A 21310-nucleotide genomic window follows, 5' to 3' on the forward strand; every position below is an offset into this window, starting at 1 on the left:
CCTTGGACTTGTGATGTAGCTGAAAAATGACCTTGAACTCCTGATCCTCTTGTCTCGACTTCGTAAGTCCTGAGATTACAGGCGTGTACCACCATGCTTGGTTTTTTTAATACATTTTCTTGTGTGTGCGTGCATGTATTAATATGCCTACATTATTACTTTTTAAAAAATGTAACAATGCTTTAATCCAATATATCCAAAAGTATCAGTTACCATGTAATCAACATGTAAAAGGAATATTGAACTATCTTAATACTCTCTTCATGCTAGGATTCTGGAATCCAATGTTTATTTAAATTTTTTTTTTTTTAAATTTTAGAACATCTCTGTCTTTAATTTCATACACACATATAATGTATGGTGATTACATTCCACCTTATTTTTTTAAATGAACATAATATTTGCAATTTTAACTATTTTTTAAGTTCACAATTCAGTGGCATGAGTTACATTCAAGATATTAATTATACTCATGATATTAATTATACTCATGATATTAATTACATTTGTGGTATTCATTGATTACATTCATGGTATTCATTCAATAACTATATTTATGATATGATTTATTACATTTGTGATATTATGTCCTGATACCATTGTCCATTTGTGGGACTTTTCCATCACACAAAACAGAAACTCTGTACTTAGGAAATCATTGCTCCATATTCCTTTCTTCTCCATCTTGAGATAATGACTAATCTTTCTGTATCTGTGAATTTGTATATTCTATATATTTCATGTATATGCTTACAGTATTACTTCTTCTATTTTGGTGTGTATGCATGTTGGTATGCCTACAGTATTACTTCTTATAGGTGGCAGTCTTTAACTGGAGACTTGAGAGTACTAACGTACTCCACAATCGTTTTGTACTCATCTTGGCTCACGCTGACACCAGTGGCCCCTGAGAACTGGAGCCACGTTTTATGAGTTCTTTTTAAAATTCACCTTCCTCTGGAAACAGTTTATTTCACAGAGTTTAAGTATGTTTGCTTGGGTTTTTTGAGACAAAATATGGTTGCTTACAATGTCTTCTTAACTCCCAGCTTAGGAACCACATTTTGTACTTGGTAGAAAGCTATCAGACTGTTGTGATTGTTGGAGAAACGGGATGTGGGAAGAGCACCCAGATTCCACAGGTGAGTGTGCATTAATATACTTCCACGCAGATTTTAGTTGGAGGACTTTGTAACTTGGGAGCACTCTTTCCTGTCATCCCACAATCAGGGGCTCCTTAAGAAACACTCTTCTCGGGTATTTTTTGTTAAATTGAACTTAGGATTTTTTATTAATTACAAAGTTAGTAATTGTTTTCAATTTATTATACTCCCAAAATTGTAAGAGTGGCCATTCTCTGAAAGAACAGTAGGGACACATGCAGAGATGTGCACTACGTAGCTCTGTCTCTGATGAATCACAGTTGAATACTGCTAGAACAGTAAGTAAAGTTGGCTGTTATCACACATCGCTGTGGATGGAACTTGTCTTATTGGAAGAATGTCTGCTGTGACACTCAGGTGGACAAGTGTGCTGTGAGGTCAGAAAGGCCTTGCTTGACAGGTGAAGAATGACAAGTGACCAGGATCAAGAGTCTGTGCAGGCTTTTCTTCCCCTGAAGTATAAAATGTACACGGCAAAGTGTGTACATCCTGATTTTATAGTGAGTGTACAGCATTTTTACAAGGGGATAACGTTTGTTACTAGCACTCAGTTGAAGACACACACAACAGAACTCCAGGAGCCTTCTGTGGCCCCTATAGTCTACTTGCCGCTCACACACAGGCAGGGGAACTCCATTCCAGCTTCTAACACCATTCATTAGTAATTATGTTATTATAATGTATTTAGCATATTATATATAGAGAACACGTAAGTGAACACTATAAATATGTATATATTTTTGCTTTTTTGAGACAGGGTCTCAGTAGCCCTGGCTGAGCTAGCTCATAGCAAGAGCTTGCTATGTAGACTATGCTGGTCTTGAACTCACAGAGACCCTTCCACCTCTGCCTCCATTGGAATCTAAATTTAAATTGCATGGTATATTGAGATGACTAGCTTCATGGACAGGTTATTTTCTTGGAAACTTGTGTCATTCATGTAGCATGGCTGCTGAGAGACACCTTGTGTGTGTCTCTGTACATTTGGATTATAGAGTTTCAGACTGTGTTCAAGGCTTTGATTTGCTGGCCTTGAACTCCAGCTCTTGGGTTTTTGTCTGTTTCCTCAGACAAGTTCTGGACCTCTGTATTCCATCATCTGAATGTTGTTGATGCTTCTGCTGTCTTCCTTGCAGAGTTAGTCATGTGGGAATGTGCATAAGGCACTCACTCAGTGGACTCCAGCTGTGTCCTTGCAATTCTGCCTGTATTTGTGGGTTGGAGTGGTTGGCAGTATTTGTGCTATGTGACCACTATGAGACACTACAATTTTTATAGTGAAAAACTTACATTATATACAACACTTTGTTCCTTACTGTCACTTTTAAGCTTGGTTTTTAACTAGTTTTAGATTAGGAGTGAAGTCCTCAAAGCTAACATAGTGCACTCTGCTCCCCATGTTACTCACAGCACGGTCACAGACCGCAGGCGTTAGCAGCGGGCAGTAGGTGCTAAACTGTAGGCTGTGTTTAAATCCCTGCCAGGTCCCCCAGTGGTTTCTTTTTCAGTTCCAGGATCCTACACTGCATCCTGTTACTGTTCCTCTCTAGTCCTCTTAGCTAGTGGGAGGTCCTCACTTCCTTCACCTCTCGTGTCTATCACACTGTCGTAGAGTATTTCTCATTTCTGTATTAGAATGGCTTTCTTCTGTTAGAAGCATGTGCATTTTTTGCAAGAAAACAACAGAAATAGTGGAGCACATCGTATCAAAGCTTCATGATCTATCTTGTCAGTGATGATTCCAACTTTGGTTAAGGTGCCAGCTGTCACCTGTAAAGCTATTTTCTGTCCCTTCTCAGTTGATAAATATCTTGGGAGGAGGAATATCAGGGTGCAGAGCTTCTTCTGTTTAAACTTTGACCTTCTAATTTTAATGTCTCCTGTAGGCCCTGTCTGCAGCTGTGACACGTCCCTCTTTCTCTGTACTTCTTCAGAGGGAATCTTCTTTGAGAAGCACTGTTCATCTCTCTCCTATTTACTTATTTGATTACTTACATGCAGTCATATAATTCATGAATAGCTGTATTTTCACAGTGTACCATGTTTATCTTCCTGCTTAAATTCTTCCACGTTTGACTGTGAGAAGCTTTTTCTGTCTAAAAGTTTTCATCCTTTTTTGACCAGTACTGAACCTCCTAGATCCACAAGACGTGGCTCATCTTCTGTGGTCTGTGTGTGAGCTTTGTTTCCTTGTATTAGAGAAGTCAGGATCCACTGCTTAGGTGCTTATTGCTGCTGAGGTATCATCACTGCATCTCAGCAGGATGCCTTTGGGTATGAACTCATGCATGGATCACTCTGAGTCAAGATCAGTCACCATGGGCTTGTTTACGTGTTTGTTAGATTCCAATGTCCACATAACAGTTGTAGAATTGCAGCTTCCTACCCCCATCTGGATTTTACCAATATTTACCCACGGGATCACAGCATTACTGAGGGTAGTTTCTGTCCAGCCTTCTGGCATCAGTGAGGGTACCACTCTCCATCATCACTCAGCCTGGTCATTGAGGGTACCACTCTCTATCATCACTCAGCCTGGTGAGTGAAGGTACCACTCTCCATCACTTAGCCTGGTCATTGAGGGTACCACTCTCCATCATCACTCAGCCTGGTGAGTGAGGGTACCACTCTCTATCATCACTCAGCCTGGTGAGTGAGGGTACCACTCTCCATCATCACTCAGCCTGGTCATTGAGGGTACCACTCTCCATCATCACTCAGCCTGGTCATTGAGGGTGCCACTCTCCATCATCACTCAGCCTGGTGAGTGAGGGTACCACTCTCCATCATCACTCAGCCTGGTGAGTGAGGGTACCACTCTCCACCTGTGTTTCTGGGTTTGCATTATCATCTGTGCAGAGAGTAATCTGGTAGTGTTTGTTTTTCTTTCTGTTTTCCCCCAGGTCTTGACTGGTTTAGGCTGTTGGATTTTTGAAGAGTACATGGAACACAGTGGGTTCTGTGTCAGAGATGATCCATCCAGAGCTCTTATACCCTCTTCATCCCTGTCTCCCCCTTTCAACTGCTCTTTCCCCCATCTCTTTGCTACCTAACCCCTACAGACAGCCATTCTCTTTAATTTCTTTCTATTTTTTTTCTTTTAAACTTTTTGTTTTTCATTTCTTTTTTTGAGACGGAGTTTCTCTGTGTAGCCCTGGCTGTCCTAGAACTTGCTCTATAGACCAGGCTGGCTTCGATTCACAGATTTGCCTGCCTCTGGCTCCTGAGTGCTGGGATTAAAGGCATGCACCACCACACTGGCTATTATCTTTGTTTCTTTTGAACCAATGAATATTTATATGAAATTCCAATTGTAATATTTTCTATTATAGAAGTAATATATTCACTGTTTTATAAAAAGAAAATTAAGTCTGATAACCTGTTGTTCGTGTTGAGTTTTAATCGATTCAAATCAAATACATACACAGAAAACATATTTAATCAAGTTGTATCTACTAATATATTCTAATGGTATATATTTATGTATAGTTGTGAACAATTGTTATTATTTAACTTGACTAAGATGGGTTTTTTTTTTTGTTTGTTTGTTTTTGTTTTTTCAAGACAGGGTTTCTCTGTGTAGCTTTGTGCCTTTCCTGGAACTCTGTAGCCCAGGCTGGCCTCGAACTCACAGAGATCCACTTGCCTCCGCCTCCTGCGTGGTGGGATTAAAGGCATGCATCACCACTGCCCGGCACTTGACTAAGATGTGCTGAATGGTTGATTCTTCCTGTTTAGCCCTCTCTGTGTACTTTAGAATTCTCTGTTCTGTAGATTGAGTGCTGTTCTCATGACTGGATGGTTTCTTTTCCTTGGTGCAGGTATAACACGTAGACATTTGTAGGACTGAGGAGTCCTCATGCTCAGTCTGTCTCTTGGTTCTTCCGTCAGCTTCTCTGTGAATGGGATTTCCTAACGTTAACAAGCCTGAGCTCTGTCATCTGTCACACTGCAGTGTGACCTTTCTTGGTGACTTAGCACAGTGCAGGGTCACCTGGAGGGAGGGTTGTCTGGGAGAGCGGTGTCAGCTATGAATCCTTCTGTGGTTCTCCTTGCAGTACCTGGCAGAAGCTGGCTGGACAGCCGAAGGACGAGTGGTTGGAGTGACCCAGCCTCGAAGAGTGGCCGCTGTGACAGTGAGTCTCTCTTTGTTTGTGACTGTGCCTGCCTGCCCCTTCTGTTTCCCTCATCACCTCCTTTCTTACTTCCTGAAAAAATTCTGAGGAGTAGAGGTTACTCCTCAAGAATTTAGCTTAGAGAGAGCTCTGATTGGAAATTTCTCAGAATTGATGCCTGTATGTTACGAACTGTTTAGTAATAAAGTATTTGGGAATAGAAGTAAAAATATTTGTGTAAAGCACAAATCAGCCAGCAGAAGCCTTGTGAAAGTTTGTGAGGGTCACTCCACGCTTCTGTCCAAAATAAGGAGTGGTTAGATAAGAACACTTTAGAAGCGTGGGGTTATGACCATGTTTACATGTATTAAATATAACAAAAGAGAAAACTGAAATAGTAAAATGGGGCGGCTTCAAACTCTAGATAAACATTTTCTTATCATGAGAGAGTTTATTAAAGCTTGAAAACAGAAAACAAAAAAACCTTTGTTTTCACAGTAATTTTTCCCTCTTGTTTTCTTTTTGAGATAGGGTCTCATGAAGCTGATGCTAGCCTCAAACTAAGCAATCCTTTGGCCTAAGTGTCTTGAGTACTAAAAGTGGTGGTGCACATCTTAAATCCCAGCACTCAGGAGGCAGAGGCAGGCTGATCTATGAGTTTGGGGCCAGCCTGATCTACATTGCTAGTTCCAGACTAGCTAAGGATACATAGTGACACTTGTGTCAAAAAAAAAAACCAACCACCAAACAACCAGACAGATGTGCGATGCTGTGCCTGGCCTATTTTTTAAATGTATGTTACGAGAGAGGAGGAGATGGACTCTCTCCCTCCCTTCCTTGATGCAGCACCGTGGTTTTCATTTTAAGATTCACATTTTAAAAAATCCCCTTATTATCTTATGTGTATGGGTGTTTTACATTTGAACTCAGGTCCTCTGGTTGAGTAGCCAGTCCTCTTGACCACTGAGCCATCTTTCCAGCCCCACATTTAGTAATTTTCTAAAAAACTTGTTTGAGAATATTTGAATGTGGTCCTAATATACAGTTCTTTATTTCCTTCCTTCCATTCCCCCCCGCCCCCCCAATTTCTGTGCTGGGGACAGAGCCCAGGACTTGCTAGGCAAAGCCCTCTACCACTAGCTACATGCCCAGTCCCTGCATGAAATTCTTGATTCATCTCTTGTTTCCTGGAAATTGCAGACTTTGCTCTTTCGTCTGTTGGTACTGAGGTCCAGTAGGGTGTCCCCACCTTCCTGGCTGCTTTGCCTACTGTAATGGGTTTCTTTTCAGAAACAATATGGATTATTTTCCCCCAGGTGTGGATAAACTCTTAATCTCCAGGCTCAGCTCTCTGTGTTTTATTATGGTATACTGTTGTGTTCTAATTGTTGTATGTCTTTTCTGAACACACTTTGTAAGTGTGTCTTGGTCTGTTTGAGTATTGTCCCCAGAGTTGTGTGCTCTTCTCTTGGACTTCCTGTGACTCTGCACAGTGTTAGTAGTTTCTGTGGGTCTAGTCAGCTGTGAAGTCTGGCTCCTGCCTGTGCACCTGAGATGCTTCTCCCTAACTTGCCTTTGACTTTGCTCCACAGTAGCTTTCTGTGGCTGAGCAGTGTGTCCCTGTCCTCTGGCCACGCTAGCCATTAGACTTTATCGTTAGAGACAGGGTCTTTATGTAACTCAGGCTGGCCTTAGTGCTCTTGATCCTCTTGCTTGTACTTCTGGAGTGCTGGGATTACTAGGTGGGGGAGAGAATGAGGATGGAGAGAGAGAATTTAAGAAAGAGAATATATTGTTTGGAATCTGCATTGAGTTAACTCTTTATGTCACTGAAAGAGGACTCAGCTAAAAATTGGAGCAATTTTCCCTGTGTGTGGTTTGAAGTCCCAGCTCTTAACCAGTTTGCATTTTAGCTCCACGTTTGTAGCTACAGGTAACATCCTGTGCCACTGCAGGCTTTCTCTGGACAGAACAGAGAATGATTACATTAGCCCTGAGGGACAGTGAGCGGCCACGATTAAAATGGCACATTTCAGAGACGTGCTGTGTGCACAGACTGAGCCCGAGGACAGACTGCAGAAGTTGGGTCTCTGTGAGAGGCAGTGGGAAAGGAGGACCACTGGCCCTCCTCTGCTAGGATTGGAGCCGTGGAACCCGTGTGTTTGCAGACACGAGAGAGTGCTGCTGTATCTTTCCTTCGTGCTGCATGAGAACTCAGGTCTAACTTGCCATGGAGCAGTCGTTCAGTGATTGGGATCTGTTGAATTGGATGGAGTTGCGGAGAACACAGTGTAGAAACAGTAGAGGTAAAAATCTGTTAAAAAACCAATAGAGGGTCAGCCAGATTGCTTAGCAGCTTGGCGCTTGCTGCCAAGCCTGATGATCTGAGTTTGATTCCCACATAGTGGAAGGAGAGAACTGTCTCCCACAAGTTGTGGCACAGGCACCTACATATCTACACATACTCACATACTACACATAAATAATAGATAAATAAGAAAACAAATAAGCAAATAAATAAAGCCAGCAGACTACAACTCTGTATAATTATAAATGGTGAAACAAAAGTTTGAGAATAAATCTTATGTACATAGCTAATATATCTATGTATTTATTTGAAGATGAGGACTTGTGCCCATAGCCCAGCCTGGCTGGAACTGGCAGACCTCCTGCTTCAGCCTCCTGGGTGTTGCTATTATAGATGTGTGCCATTACACTTAGTTAAAACATTAAGAAAAAAAAATTATTATTTTTATTGTGTGTGTATATGTGGCTGCTGGTTCCCAAGAAGGTCAGAGGCTTTTGTCCCCTTGGAGTTAGAATTAGAGGCAGTTGTGAGTCACTGAACATGGGTGCTGGGAACTGAACTCTGGTCTTCTGCAAGAACAGTACATGCTCTTAATCTCTGAGCCATCTCTCCAGATCAAACGTGTGCGCACACTCACACACACACACACACACACATACACGCACACACACACACTTTTAAAATGCATACTTATACAAATAGTGAACTAGCAAGAGCAGAAGAGTTTGGCTTTACTTTTATACCCACAAAATGAATGTTTTATGAAGAGCTTGGCTCATTTGTTCTCATTCTTCCAGCCTGTTTTCCCTGTAGGTTCCCAGCTTCTCTACACAGATTCTCTGTACCTTTTTCTGAGATGTGATGTGTGGAGGATTAGCTCAGAACAGCCATGATAACTAAGCCTCCTGGGAAATGCACCCTCCAGAGGCAGAGCCAAGCAGGGTGCATCTCTGGTTTCCTAAGACATTTTGAAAGACTGCGTGGTATGGACTGACTTCTTGATGATTGATCGGAGTGGATCTTGTCAGATCTGTAATTTCAAGGCACTGGGCGGAGCTGCTTCTGATCTCTGTCTGCTTGTCAGTTTCTTTTGCACACTGATGGTGGGGATGGCTGAGTGCAGGGAGTCTGTGCTCCTGAGTCTGGGCCGCCTCAGACCCTTCTTGGAGCAACAGCTTTCCAAACTCACTAGTGACTGTGGGGTCTGGGGCTGCCTGGACTGGAAGGAGGGTGACACACACACCTGCTTTCTCGGACTGCCTGTGCTGAGCCATGGAACCTCATGGCTTAGCTTTGTTCTTTTCAGTCAGGATGTTTAGATAGCAGATTTGAAACTCTTTGAAAAAGCAACTAGTAAATGTATCTGCCCCTTTATGCTGGTTTTTTTGAGGTGGTGGGAGAGACTTCTGAAGTTGTCCAGGCTGGCCGTGTCCTTGAATCCTCTCATCTCCAAGTAGCTGGTTTTACAGGCATGAGCCACTGCCTGGGTTTTAGTTCCGATATTTTCTATTAGTTAGTAAACTTTAAATGGTCTTTTTGAGATAGTTAGGGATCTGGCTAGATGGATTTTTTAAAAAATTTTCCTATATTCGTGTGTGTGTGTGTGTGTGTGTGTGTGTGTGTGTGTGTGTGTGTGTGTATTTGTGCGCAGGCTCACGTGTGTGTACATGTGGGTGTAGAGGCTAGAAGAGAGCCCCAGGTGTCATTCCTCAGGTCTACCTTGTCTTTTGGAGACAGGGTCTGTCCTTGGCCTGGAGCTCACTGGGAGGCCACTTGGCTGGCCACTGAGCCTTAGGAATCCACCCACCTCCCATGCTGGGGTTATAATACTCTATTCCAGGCTCTGAATGTGGGACCTTATGCTTGCAAGGAAAGCACCAGGCCATCTCGTCAGCTTCCCCTCCCCATTTTAGAGATAGTCTTGCTGTGTATCCCAGGCTGACTTTGAATTTTTTATTCTCCTGCCTCCGCTTCCCAAGGGGTTTCCAGCATATACCATAGTCCTTCCTTCCTTTGTGGTGTAATAGGGTAGTCCTCATACTGCAGCATTTTGTTTTCTCCTGTGCTTTGTTATGGTCATGTGGATCCTTCATTAGTCTTTTCTGACACTGGCCTGTCGGTTTTCAAAACCGAGTTCTTGTTTTCATTGATTTCAGGAGTGTTGGAGCTGAAGTATGGTTGAAAATTGTGTTAGATGTCTGGCCTTTGGTACATGCTTGACTCCAAAGAGAAGATGAACTTGGCCCACTTCTGTGTTTAGTCATCCTGGTCCGTCGTCCCCACCCCCCACCTCCCCCCTGGGTCTTGTGGTACTGCGCCACCGCTGAGGTAGCTCTTTAGCTTTGAATCTGTGGTTTACAATTTTACATGTCGTTTCTTTGGTTTCCTTCTTTCTTTTCCTTTTTTTCCTCTGGTGCTGGTCATTTAACTCAGGGGCCTTGCACACCAATAGGTAAATACTCTACCACTGAACTGCACACTCAGCCCCGTTTCCTCAGTACCGAGCTGTAAGATCATTGTGTGATTTTTCTTTTATTTTGTGTGCTTTCTGCTTTGTTTTGATTTTGAAACAGGGTCTCACTGTGTACCTCTAGCTGGCCTCAGACTGCTGTATGGATCAGGCTGGATTCAAACTCACAGAGATCCTCCTGCCTCTATCTCCCAGTGCTGGGATTAAAGACTTGTTCCACCATGCCCAGCCCTTGTATGCTGTTTTAAGTTGTCTCAAGACCATGAGAGAATGGAGAGCTCTATCAGTTGATCAGTCAGTATTCCCTGCTCTCTGATGACCTGTCCCTTCTCTTCTCATTGTTCACGTGCTGTTTAATATGACCTATAGATTCTCTGTAGTGGGTGCTCTGTGCAGTAATTCCTGTGTCTCTATTTTCAGCATGCTCTTTCTTCTCAAAGGTTGCAGGGAGAGTAGCTGATGAAAGGGGGGCAGTGCTGGGCCACGAGGTGGGCTACTGCATCCGCTTCGATGACTGCACCGACCCGCTGGCGACGAGAATTAAGGTGAAGTGCTTAGAGTGACTTCCAGTGTGGATGAGGGAGAGCATTGCTTGGGGAAGTAAAGCGTGTGCAGGCCAGGGCAGCAAGGTCCCTTGGGGACATTCATCTTCTGTGAAGACCAGAGCAGTTTGAAAGAGTCCTTGAATCTTCGCCCAGAAAAGAACACAGAAGTAAGATTTATCCCTGGTCTACAGCTGACAGTGCTGAGGCTTGGGAGGTCAGCGGCTCATCCGTTTTGTGTCCGCTGGTGACAGTCTAAGGATGCAGAGTTGCCTTTCTTACACGTGCTTGGCTTTTTCTACTGACTCTCATGCTGAGAAACAAAGCTGTACAGACAAACACGGGGTGAACTGGTGTGAACTGGTATAAACTGGTACAGTGTGGAATTCACAGTGGTTGGCTAGTTAGAACCATCTAATGTAATGGATTCTGTCTCAGTGGTAATTGACCTAGTGGCTAATAATAAAGTAATCAGCATAGTGGTAATTGGTGATAATCAGTTCAGCGGAGAACTGTTTCCTGCTCTGCTAGAACCAGTGTTGAACAGAGCTGTGAGTAAGGTGCTCTGATGACATGAAGCTAGGTCCTTAGACCAGGTGCCTTGCAGATTGGAACACAGGAATTAAAACTGTTCAGATGAGCCAGGCGAACACTGTAGCCATTTGTAAGAAAATGGATCTTGATTAGTTAGGATTTCTATTGCTATGATAAAACACCACGACCAGAAGCAACTTGGCGAGGAGTGCATTTATTTCAGTTTACAGCTTTTAGTTCATCATCCAGGGAAATCAGGGCAGTAGCTCAAGGCAGGAACTGAAGCAGGGGCCATGGAGGAGTGCTGCTTACTTGTAGTTGGAATTTTCTTTGGGCCTCCAACCAGCTCTCAAAGACACAGAGACTTACTATTAATTGTGAATGCTCGGTAGCTTAGCCTTGTGCCCTTATAACTTAATTTAACCTGTTTCTATTCATCTACTTTTTGCCTTCGGGCTTTTTACTTTTTTTCATTCTTTATGTCCTACTTTCCTGCCTCCTCCATGTCTGTCTTTCTGGCCCCTGATGTCTCCCTGTCTCTCTTTTTTTTCTTTCGTGAACCTAAATTCCTCCTCCTACTTACTCTCCCTGCCAAGAAGTTCCACCTATACCTCATCCCTCACTATTGGTCGTTCGGCTTTTTATTAGACCATTCAGTTGCCTTAGGCAGGCAAGATAAAACCGTAATGTAACTTTATGTAATTAAACAAATGCAACACATCTTTACATAGTTAAACAAATGCAGCACATCTTTACATAGTTAAACAAATGCAGCACATCTTTACATAGTTAAACAAATGCAGCACATCTTTGCGTAGTTAAACAAACATTCCGCAACACTTACTGGCTTACTCTTCCTGACTTGCTCAGCTTGCTTTCTTACCAGCCAGGACTACTGTCTAGGGGTGGCTGTGCCCAAAGTGAGTTGGGCCTTCCCCATCAATCTTCAATCAAGAAAATAACCACAGACTTGCCCAGTGGCCAACTTGGTGAGGGAATTTTCTCACTTGAGGTTCCTCTTCCTACATAACTCTAGTGTGTGCCAGGCTGACATAAAATTAGCCAGTAGGCTTTGTTTTCCAAATTTTTGCTACCCATATTGTCAGGTAAAGAGAATGTGTTTATGCCTTCAATTATATGTAGACCAGTTATTGTAGTCATGTGGCTGTTTTTGGGTCCATGAGAAGCTCTGTCTGCTGAGACTGTCATTGATAGAACTTTCCATTCTGTGTGTGTGTGTGTGTGTGTGTGTGAGAGAGAGAGAGAGACAGACAGACAGACAGACAGACAGACAGAGACAGACAGAGACAGAGACAGAGCTGGAACCAGGGCCGAGCAAATTGTTAGAAACACATTCCACTCTTAAAAGTCAAAGTGAGATAAGGAGAGCTTGTTCATGCACCGGCTTGGTTTTGGGGTGAGAATAATGGCACCCACTTGCTAACTGCTCCTTTCTGAAGCGTTTTGTTAGTGTTCACTAATCCTACTTGGTTTGCACTGTAATTCATTGCAGTCATTATATCACCTCAATTGGGAAGCAGTTGGCAAGTGAAGAATGAGGCTCAGAGATGATAAGCTCTTGACCTGGGTATTTACAGCAGGTAACAGTAGTGCTGGTCTCTGAACTCAAGCAGGGTGTCTCTGGAGCCCATGCTCTTAGAACTGTGGCTCTGTCAGTGGAGGTTGAGAACATGCTGAGGAGTCAGCCCAGACTCAATGCATTCACATAGTAAATAATGATAAGTGGGAGATTCACTGTTGATTATACACAGGTTGCTGTTGATGCTAATTAACATTAGCAACTAGGCCAGGTAACACACACAGAGATGGAGTTGAAAGGTCTGCTGCCCTGTGTGGGATTTTTTTTTTTTGCAAAGCGTTCCATTGCTAGATGAATAAAGCTGCTGGGGTGTTGTCCTTACTGTGCTGCCTGGGTTGTTCTTACACAGGAACAGAGATTATACTTGAACTTGAATCATCAGTGTAAATAAATTTCTCTATCTTTGTATTTTCACTTTTTAGTTCCTTACGGATGGGATGCTGGTCAGGGAAATGATGGTTGATCCATTGTTAACAAAATATAGGTAAATGTGATTTCCTGTCTAACTTTCTAAGGTTTCCAAAGCTCACTTGTACACTGGGAAGCAGTTGGGTTAGCAGCTGAGATTCGGGTCTGCTCAGCTTCTCTCAACTGTCCTCTTTCCTGATGGTGGCTCTTTCTGCCCTTGGGAGTTTTTCAAGATTTTGATAGTGGTGCCTCTTACAGGCAGCAACAGTGAGTACATAAAGCATACAAACAAAACCATGAACAAAAGTGGGCCCACGGACATCTGTCACTAGTCTGCCTGCTGGCTTGTCTGTGTTTATCTTGCCTGTGAGATACTCCAGGAATTGGAGTAACTGCAGAACCACAACCCAGCCAGGGAAGTGACCAGCCAGCTGCTGGGGATGGGACTTGGGGCCTACACGTTAGGCAAGTGTTCGGCTTCTGCCCTCTGGCCAGTGTTCTGGTGAATGCAGTGTATAAAGTCCAGCTGAGGACTTATCTCTGTGTGTCTTTGGCCATCACTGGGAGCACTAGTGTTGCCCTGCAGCTTTGGTATTTGAGAGATGATGTCCTGTTCCACTCCTTGGCACATGTGTTTCATAAATCTGTCATCCCTCTTTGGCTGTTCTCATGGCTTAACATCTTTGAGGTAGCTGGGTTTTGTTATTGAATGTGTTCTGTGGGGTTATAGGTCGTGCATACCAGTTAGAACCAGCTATTAAATTCTTTTGGAATCCATGGTGACTGGTGAAGGTCTTTGCAAATAGTGTGTTGTCATCATTCTCACAAAGGTTGTTGAAATCATGTTTCTAGAGATTAGGAATGACCTCACTGGTAAAGTATGACTTGGGTTTTCTCTTGATTTGGTATCATTACATGATGGCTGAGTACCCAGAGGTCTCTTTGGTGGCTGGGGTGGGATTTTGTGGGGTGTTGCTCCAATGCTCACTGAGAGTGTCTCTCTAATTCTTAGTGTCATCATGCTGGACGAAGCCCACGAGAGGACCTTATATACGGACATTGCCATTGGCTTGCTGAAGAAGGTATGACTCCACTGTCAGTATTTTGCTTTGTGCGTTTTCTTTTTATATCGCTCCCTGGTTAGGAAAGTAATATAGCAATTTGGAAAATCCAACAAATACAAAGGGAAAAAGTTATCCATTGTCCTATCCATCCATTCAGAGAAAAACATGAGGCGAATATTGGTGTGTTTTCTTCTCTGTCTGTGTTTGCCTGCCTGTACATATGTCTTGACACAGTGGGATAGGATAATGTGTGCTATTTTGTATCTTGCACGTTTAGTATTACATCAAGATCATTGCTCTTTATTGTGAAATAGTCTTTGATGACATTGTTATTGCTGTTATTATTTTAAATATTTGTATTTATGTTATGAATATGTATGTGCCTTTGTGTATGTCTGTGTACCACATGTGTGCAAGTGCCTGCAGAGGCCAGAAGAGGGAGTCAGGTCCCCGAGAAGTGGAGTAACAGGTGGTTGTGAGCTGCCTGCTATGGGTGCTGGGAGCAGAACCTCTGTAAGAACAACCAGTGCTCGCTCTTAACCACAGAGCCACCTCCAAGCCCCGGAAGACAGTGTTTTCAGTGGCTACACAGTGGCTCCTGGTGTCTACCATATTCTTCCTGCACTGTCAGGCATGTGTGTGTCTAAGTGTATGTCAGGTCTTGTGGCAGTGAGCACCCTGAAGTTAGATGTATTGCACTTCTGTTTCTTTTCTCTTTTTAACACTTCAAAATATTTCAAACGTATGTCAGGATAGAGGTATTTATGATGACCTTTCTTGTTCATTGTTTAGTTTTAGCTGTTACCTCCACTCTCTGGTTCCTACCCTTAACATTATTGAATTTTTTTTTTTTATTTGTTGTTTTCTCTATACATATCCTTAATGACAAGAGTTTAGAAAGAAATGGTAGACTGGGATGACCAAGAACTCACTGTTTGGGTTTGAATTTTGACTGCTAAACTTACCCATCTCTAAACCAGTATCTCTGTGTCCGTGTGGGTATGAGCCTATATTGTAACTATAACCATTATTAGCCACCTGTGGGTGTTTAGATTTGAATTATTGAAAGGGGAATACAATAACAATTTAATCTTTTCATCATGCTAGTATATTTCAAAGGCTCTGCATAGCCACTTGTGGGTAGTGGCTGCTGCCTGGACAAGGGCAGACCAGGACCTGCGTCATGGGGAAGTCTGCTGGGCAGACTTGCTGGACATTGTAATTTGTCGTGAGGCTTAAATAAGGCAGCACAGATCTTAAGATGATGCCATACGTTTACCTTTGTGCAGATGAGAAAAGGATGTTCTCTGGGACTGTGTCTGTCCACAGTGGGGTGAGGGAAGGTGGTTTAGGATCAGACACTCGCCACCCCCTCAGCCTTGTGTCTTTGTGTAGCCCTGAAGTGGTACATGACTGGGAATACCTTACTGCTTTTGCCGTTGTTGTTTTATCTGGGCTGATGATCCGACTTTCTGATACGAATGAGGAGTTTTCCCACTCGGTTATCCCCACCTGGGGATAGTGTGATCGAGGGCAGTTCTGTGCAGGCTTTGCCAGTGTTGAGGAGCCTCACACAGCCGCTCCTGAGTATGGCAGCTGAACTGTGCCCAGTGACCACTTTCTTTGAATAACCATTAATGCCCATATTGTTATCTTGGTGTCACAATTTGTTATTTCTTGATTTTAATGTACTCTTTCATACTTCTGACTTTGAATATATACATTTACACTACCCCAGAACCCACATGTAAGGGAAAGTGTTTATTTTTAATAATTTCAAATTCAATCCTTAAATTTAGGGTTAGAGTTAGACAGTGGGGTAGGGTTATGGTTAAAGTTTTAAATTCCCTTTATATTTTGTATAAAATTTTTATTAGGTCATAACTGAGAAAATTTTGTATATTTTCAAAATCAGGAGAATGGTCTACCTCACAGTGAGATTAGCAGCCAGTTGTTTGTAGCATTCTTGTCTCACTGATGTGCCTCCTCTTTGTTTGGAGACAGGGTCTTGCTGTCTTAAACTTGTGAGTGACCCTCCTTCCCTGGTCTCCTGCTTGCTGGAATTTGCAGGCCTGGGTCACCGAGTCTGGCTAGGAATTGTACACTGTTCCACTGTCACCATTGTTTCCTGATGCCTTCTTTTTCAGATTCAGAAAAAACGAGGGGATCTTCGCTTGATTGTGGCCTCAGCCACTCTGGACGCAGAGGTAAGGGCATCTCTCTTCTCCCTCTTCTGTGTAAACAGTGGAATTGTCAGACATCCTTAGGAACAAACCTCCAGCCAAAGCATGTCTTTGGCAGAGTGACCTGCCTCATTTGGGGGCCATCTGGTGCCCTGGATGCCACACGATGCTCCTTCTCAATTGTGAGTAGAAATTAGCCTGTAATTAACCAAGAGAGCTGATGACTACCCACTTGCCTTGTCTCTGTCTCTGCTGTCCTCCTCCTGACACAGGCAGGTTTTTTTTTAGTTACTTTTCAGTGTGAGGCTATATTTCTTGAATTTATTTATGAAAATTACACTCTTATTTTAATGTTTTTGATGCAATTGGAAGTTTTTCCTGTAATGTAGTAGTTTTCATGTTAAGTGGTTCTTTTTTCTTTTTTAATTAAAAGATTTTTTAATTTTTTTGTATGTGTGGTGGGGGGCAAACATGCCATGGTGGAGGTTGGAACAGCTTGGAGGAATCAGTTCTGACCTTCCACCATGTGGGTCCCAGGGATCAAGATTATCAGGCTTGGCAGTAGGCATCTTTACCAACCAAGTCATCTCTTTGGTCCTGTGTTTTTATATGGCTGATTTACTCTCTTGATGACTAGTATTTTATTTGAAGAACACAGTTCAATTTATCTCATTCTTTTGGCCGCTTGCTGTTTATATAGTCTGTATGCTAAGGCCCCTGCTAACTACAGGTGATCCATATATCCTCCGAGTCCAGAGAAGGAGGTGCATAAATAGGTGTCAGTGTGTTAAGGTAACCTAGAAGGCTGCTTTTTAGTTTAGGAACTTGTCACTAAGGAGGTCACATTTTAGCAGGGTTTGAGATAACATCCTCAGGGTGTCCCATTATCAGGGGTGCCCCATTCTCAGGGGTGCTCCATTCTCAGGTGCTCCATTTTCAGGGGTACTCCATCCCCAGGCATGCCCCATCTTCAGGGTGTCCCATCCGTGGGTACTCCATCCTCAGGGGTGCTCCATCCTCAGCTACTGTCCTGACTTCATCTCCTTTCTCCTCTGTCTAGTGTTCTTTGTGTACCAGCCGCACTGGCCCCTTCTATTCTTCTGAGAGAACCAGGCTTCTCCTTGGGATGAGGGAGGGTTCTTCCAGTCAGTTTTTCTTCCAGACATCCCTATGGCTCTGCCAGCATCTTACTCTGGTCCAGGAAAACCTCACCACCTCAGAGAGGCTTTCCCCTAAGGCCTCACCCCTGCTGCTTCTGTCCTCTTGTACTGCTTTGTGTGTGTTTCAGGTGCACTGATTTTAGATGCATGTTCAGGAATTGCTTGAATCCTTGAAGATTGGGACTCTGTCTTACTCATGATTTTACCCTCTTGCCTTACACAGTGTAGTAAGTAGGGCAGTGACTTGCTCATATTTGGGACTCAGGAAGATCATTCTTGTGTTGTGTAGAGACATAGGGAATAGTTATGGAAATGCCAGCCAGGAGCTCTGTATCACAGCTGAGATGTGAGGGCTGGCCCCTGGCTTGTTCCTCTGTCTCCCTATGAGTGGAAGAATGCAGACTCACTTGGTAAAAGGTGTCTGCCTGTGTACCCAGGCTAGCTTGTTGACAAGCTGTTGGAGCTCTTGGCTGCCCATGATCACCTCTGGGTTTGAACTGCTCCTTGTCATCTCTGTCACTGTGATGTCTGCTGGAATGTCCTCTGGAGGTGCTGTAATTGCATTTCTGATGCTGTGATAACATATCTTGACAAACAACAGCTAGGAATGAAAGTGTTTATTTTAGTTCTCAGGGAGAAATAAATGCACATATGCTCACTTCAGCTCATCTTTTCCTTACTCTTTTAAACACTTATTAATGAAAAAACATTTGCTTTTATGCAGATGGGTGTTTTGCCTGCATGTATGTCTGCATCATGTGTGTTCAGTGCCCTTGGAAGCCAGGAGAGGGCATCGGATCCCTGGGAGTGGAGTAGCAGTTGGTTGTGAGCTGCCATATGGGTGCTGGGAATTGAACCCTGGTCCTCTTAACTCACGTAAGCCAGTGCTCTTAACCTGTGAGCCATCTTGCTGGCCCTACCTTTTTTCCACTTATAGTACAGTTAGAATGGTGCTGCTCATGGTGGGCTTGAGTCTTCTCACATCAGTTAACATAACCAAGACACTCCCTCCCCTCGTGACAGACATGTCCACAGGCTGACCTGATCTAGACTGTCACTCATTGAGTCTCTTTCTTCCCAGGTGACTGTAGACTGTGTCAAGGGAACCATTACAGGAGGAGTCTGACCCGCCCTGGTTCTCTCCTTTGTGGGCCAATTGTACAGATCTCTATTATCTTTTTCTTCCTTCTTTCTCTCTTAAAAATTATAAACTGAAAAATTGACCTAAACAGGCTTAGTTGTGGTGAAAAGTATAATGTCCAAGTCATCACCTCCCACCCCCGTGGGCTCATTGCTAATTGGTAACTATGAACTACTTGCTACCTTGCATTGTCCTTTTTTCTTTTCTTTTTGATACTATAATATACTTACACCATTTCCCCCTTCCCTTTTCTTTCTCTTAACCCTCCCATATATCCTCCTTTCTCTCTTCCAAATTCATGACCTTTGTTAATTGTTACATGCATCTGTGAATATGCACATATATTTCTAAATATAACCTGCTTAGTCTGTATATTATTTCTTGTATGTTTGTTTTCAGGACTGACCCTTTGGATTAGAAAATCAGTTGGTGTGCTTTTCCCTAGAGAAGACTTATTTGTCTTTCTCTCGGTATTCTTCAGTTGCCTGTAGTTCATTGTGTAGAGTTGAAGCCTCTCGGTCTTTCCCTGTCCATGTTAGCATGTCCGCTGTTGTCCTTGTTAGGCATTCATGTTGGTGAGACTGTAGGTGTAGCTTCTGTCTCACAGAAAACTCCCTGATCCTCTGTGGGGCGTTTACCCACCAACCCCACAGCTCCCCAGAGTTTTCTTGAGTGTGAGCAGCAGGAAATATTAGATAGAAGGATTTATTGCGGAGAATATTGTGGAGATAAACAGATAGAAAATAAAGGATAGCCTCGAGAGGGCCTGGAACCTTTTTCAACGCCCCGACTGTCTCTGCCCCAGGGTATTTATAGAGCCGCCAAGGGGTGGAGCAAAAGACCTCCTCCCCCAGCACAGCCAAGTGCAGACCATCTCAGACACCTGCACTCAGGCCCGTGGTCCTAATCATCCTCTATGCTGACCTGCTGGGTAAAGCCACAAGGAACCCGAAAACGGGCTCCCACAATCCTCTCCCTCTTCCACAGTGTTCCCTGAACCTTAGGTACAGATTGGCTCTTAGTATGGCATAGAGACTAGAAAACATTGCCTCATTCAGTTCTGTCTGTAGTAGGTGATGTAGATAATTTCCTGAAATCTTTTTTTTTTTTTTTCCTTGACACAGGGTTTCTCTGTATAGTTTTGGTGCCTGTCCTGGATCTCACTCTGTAGATCAGGCTGGCCTCGAACTCACAGAGATCTGCCTGGCTCTGCCTCCGAGTGCTGGGATTAAAGGCATGCGCCACTGCCGCCCTCTCCTGAAATCTTTTGTGAGTTGGAAGGCGGAGTCCAGATTAGTCATTGCATGGTGTGTTCTGTGTAGGGCATGCTGGAACTTAGCACTACTCACCCGGGCCCAGGGTCAGCTGTAGGCTATTTATTCCTCTTTTTCTTCCTCCCCGAACATCCCCGAGGGGAGCATTGAAGGGAGACAGCCAGGTATGGGGTCTCCTGGCTTAGGGCCTGCTGTGGGTAGATGTGGCTCCATGTGGGTGTGTATTCTTTTTTTTGTTTGTTTGTTTGTTTGTTTGTTTTTCGAGACAGGGTTTCTCTGTGTAGCTTTGCGCCTGTCCTGGAACTCACTTGGTAGCCCAGGCTGGCCTCGAACTCACAGAGATCCGCCTGGCTCTGCCTCCCGAGTGCTGGGATTAAAGGCGTGCGCCACCACCGCCCGGCCGTGGGTGTGTATTCTTAAGTGAGAGGAAGAGGATGTTAGTGGGCTGAAGAGTCCTGGAGAGAGGACCACTTCATGGAAGTGAGCAAGGGCAAGGTGTGGCTTACCTAGCATTTGGATCTGGAGGCCCAAGGATGCCCTAGACTCATCTTCTGGCCCAAGTTGCTATGTCTATAGGTGACAAACTTAATGTCAACTGCCCAGATGTGTAATACTGCTGACAGGCCACCTGCTGTGGTTTCGCTTGGGTGGGTGGCCCAGCCTGTAGACAGGACACCAATGTCTGCAGCAGGGAAGTGGCTGAGAGGCTGGAGGCTGATCAGATAGTTGCCTTGATCGGTTGAGTTGTCCTGTTTGTAGAAGCTTGATTAGGTGAGCAGTTACACACACAGCAGGTGTGACGGCAGAGTGTTCCTTTACCTTTGTATCGCATTCTACTTGAGCCTGTCCACTTGACAGACTCAAGGCTTGCAGACCTTTCCAGTTGTTTTGTCAGAGGTCTAATTACTTGTAGAGAAATTAATTTCTCTCTTTGATGAGTCCTGGTGAAGGATCCTGAGTCCTCTGAGGTCAGATTCTCACATTGGACTGGTTTGCATAGATCAGTCTTGTTGACTTGGGTGGGGATTAGGGAGGGCATGGACATGGGTGCTGGGAGCTCTCTAGTGTAGGCCAGGTGGGAGCAGCTCCAGGACAGGAAGCTGGAGTGAGCTGGCCGATGGCCCAGCAGAGGTCCACATTATTTCCATTTTCTCTCACAGACTGTCCCCCTTCCTCTCCATCTTGTTCCATTTCTACTCTCTGCTCATGTCATTGTGGCCCCACCTCTTGAACCGTACTCAGATTTTTCCAGGTGAGGGGCTTGCTTCACTTCATGTCTCCTTGATTCTGCCTCAGGATTCATGTATTCTGGAGAAATAGGTTATTGACCTTTTAGGAAAACAATTTA

The 21310-nt window shown here is 43.8% G+C and overlaps 1 protein-coding gene across 1 annotated transcript in view; it reads left to right on the forward strand.

Annotated features, from left to right (window-relative positions):
- Dhx35 (DEAH-box helicase 35) overlaps window positions 1–21310 on the forward strand; it is a 64319-nt gene that overhangs the window by 10785 nt on the left and 32224 nt on the right. Inside the window, exons 3-8 of the mRNA XM_059261831.1 lie at window positions 1050–1142; window positions 5222–5299; window positions 10497–10601; window positions 13155–13216; window positions 14153–14222; window positions 16352–16411. Coding sequence (XP_059117814.1) covers window positions 1050–1142; window positions 5222–5299; window positions 10497–10601; window positions 13155–13216; window positions 14153–14222; window positions 16352–16411 — 468 coding nt within the window. The remainder of the gene's footprint in view (window positions 1–1049; window positions 1143–5221; window positions 5300–10496; window positions 10602–13154; window positions 13217–14152; window positions 14223–16351; window positions 16412–21310) is intronic.

Source organism: Peromyscus eremicus, chromosome 4 (genome assembly GCF_949786415.1).
Source record: "Peromyscus eremicus chromosome 4, PerEre_H2_v1, whole genome shotgun sequence".
Classification (NCBI taxonomy): domain Eukaryota; kingdom Metazoa; phylum Chordata; class Mammalia; order Rodentia; family Cricetidae; genus Peromyscus; species Peromyscus eremicus.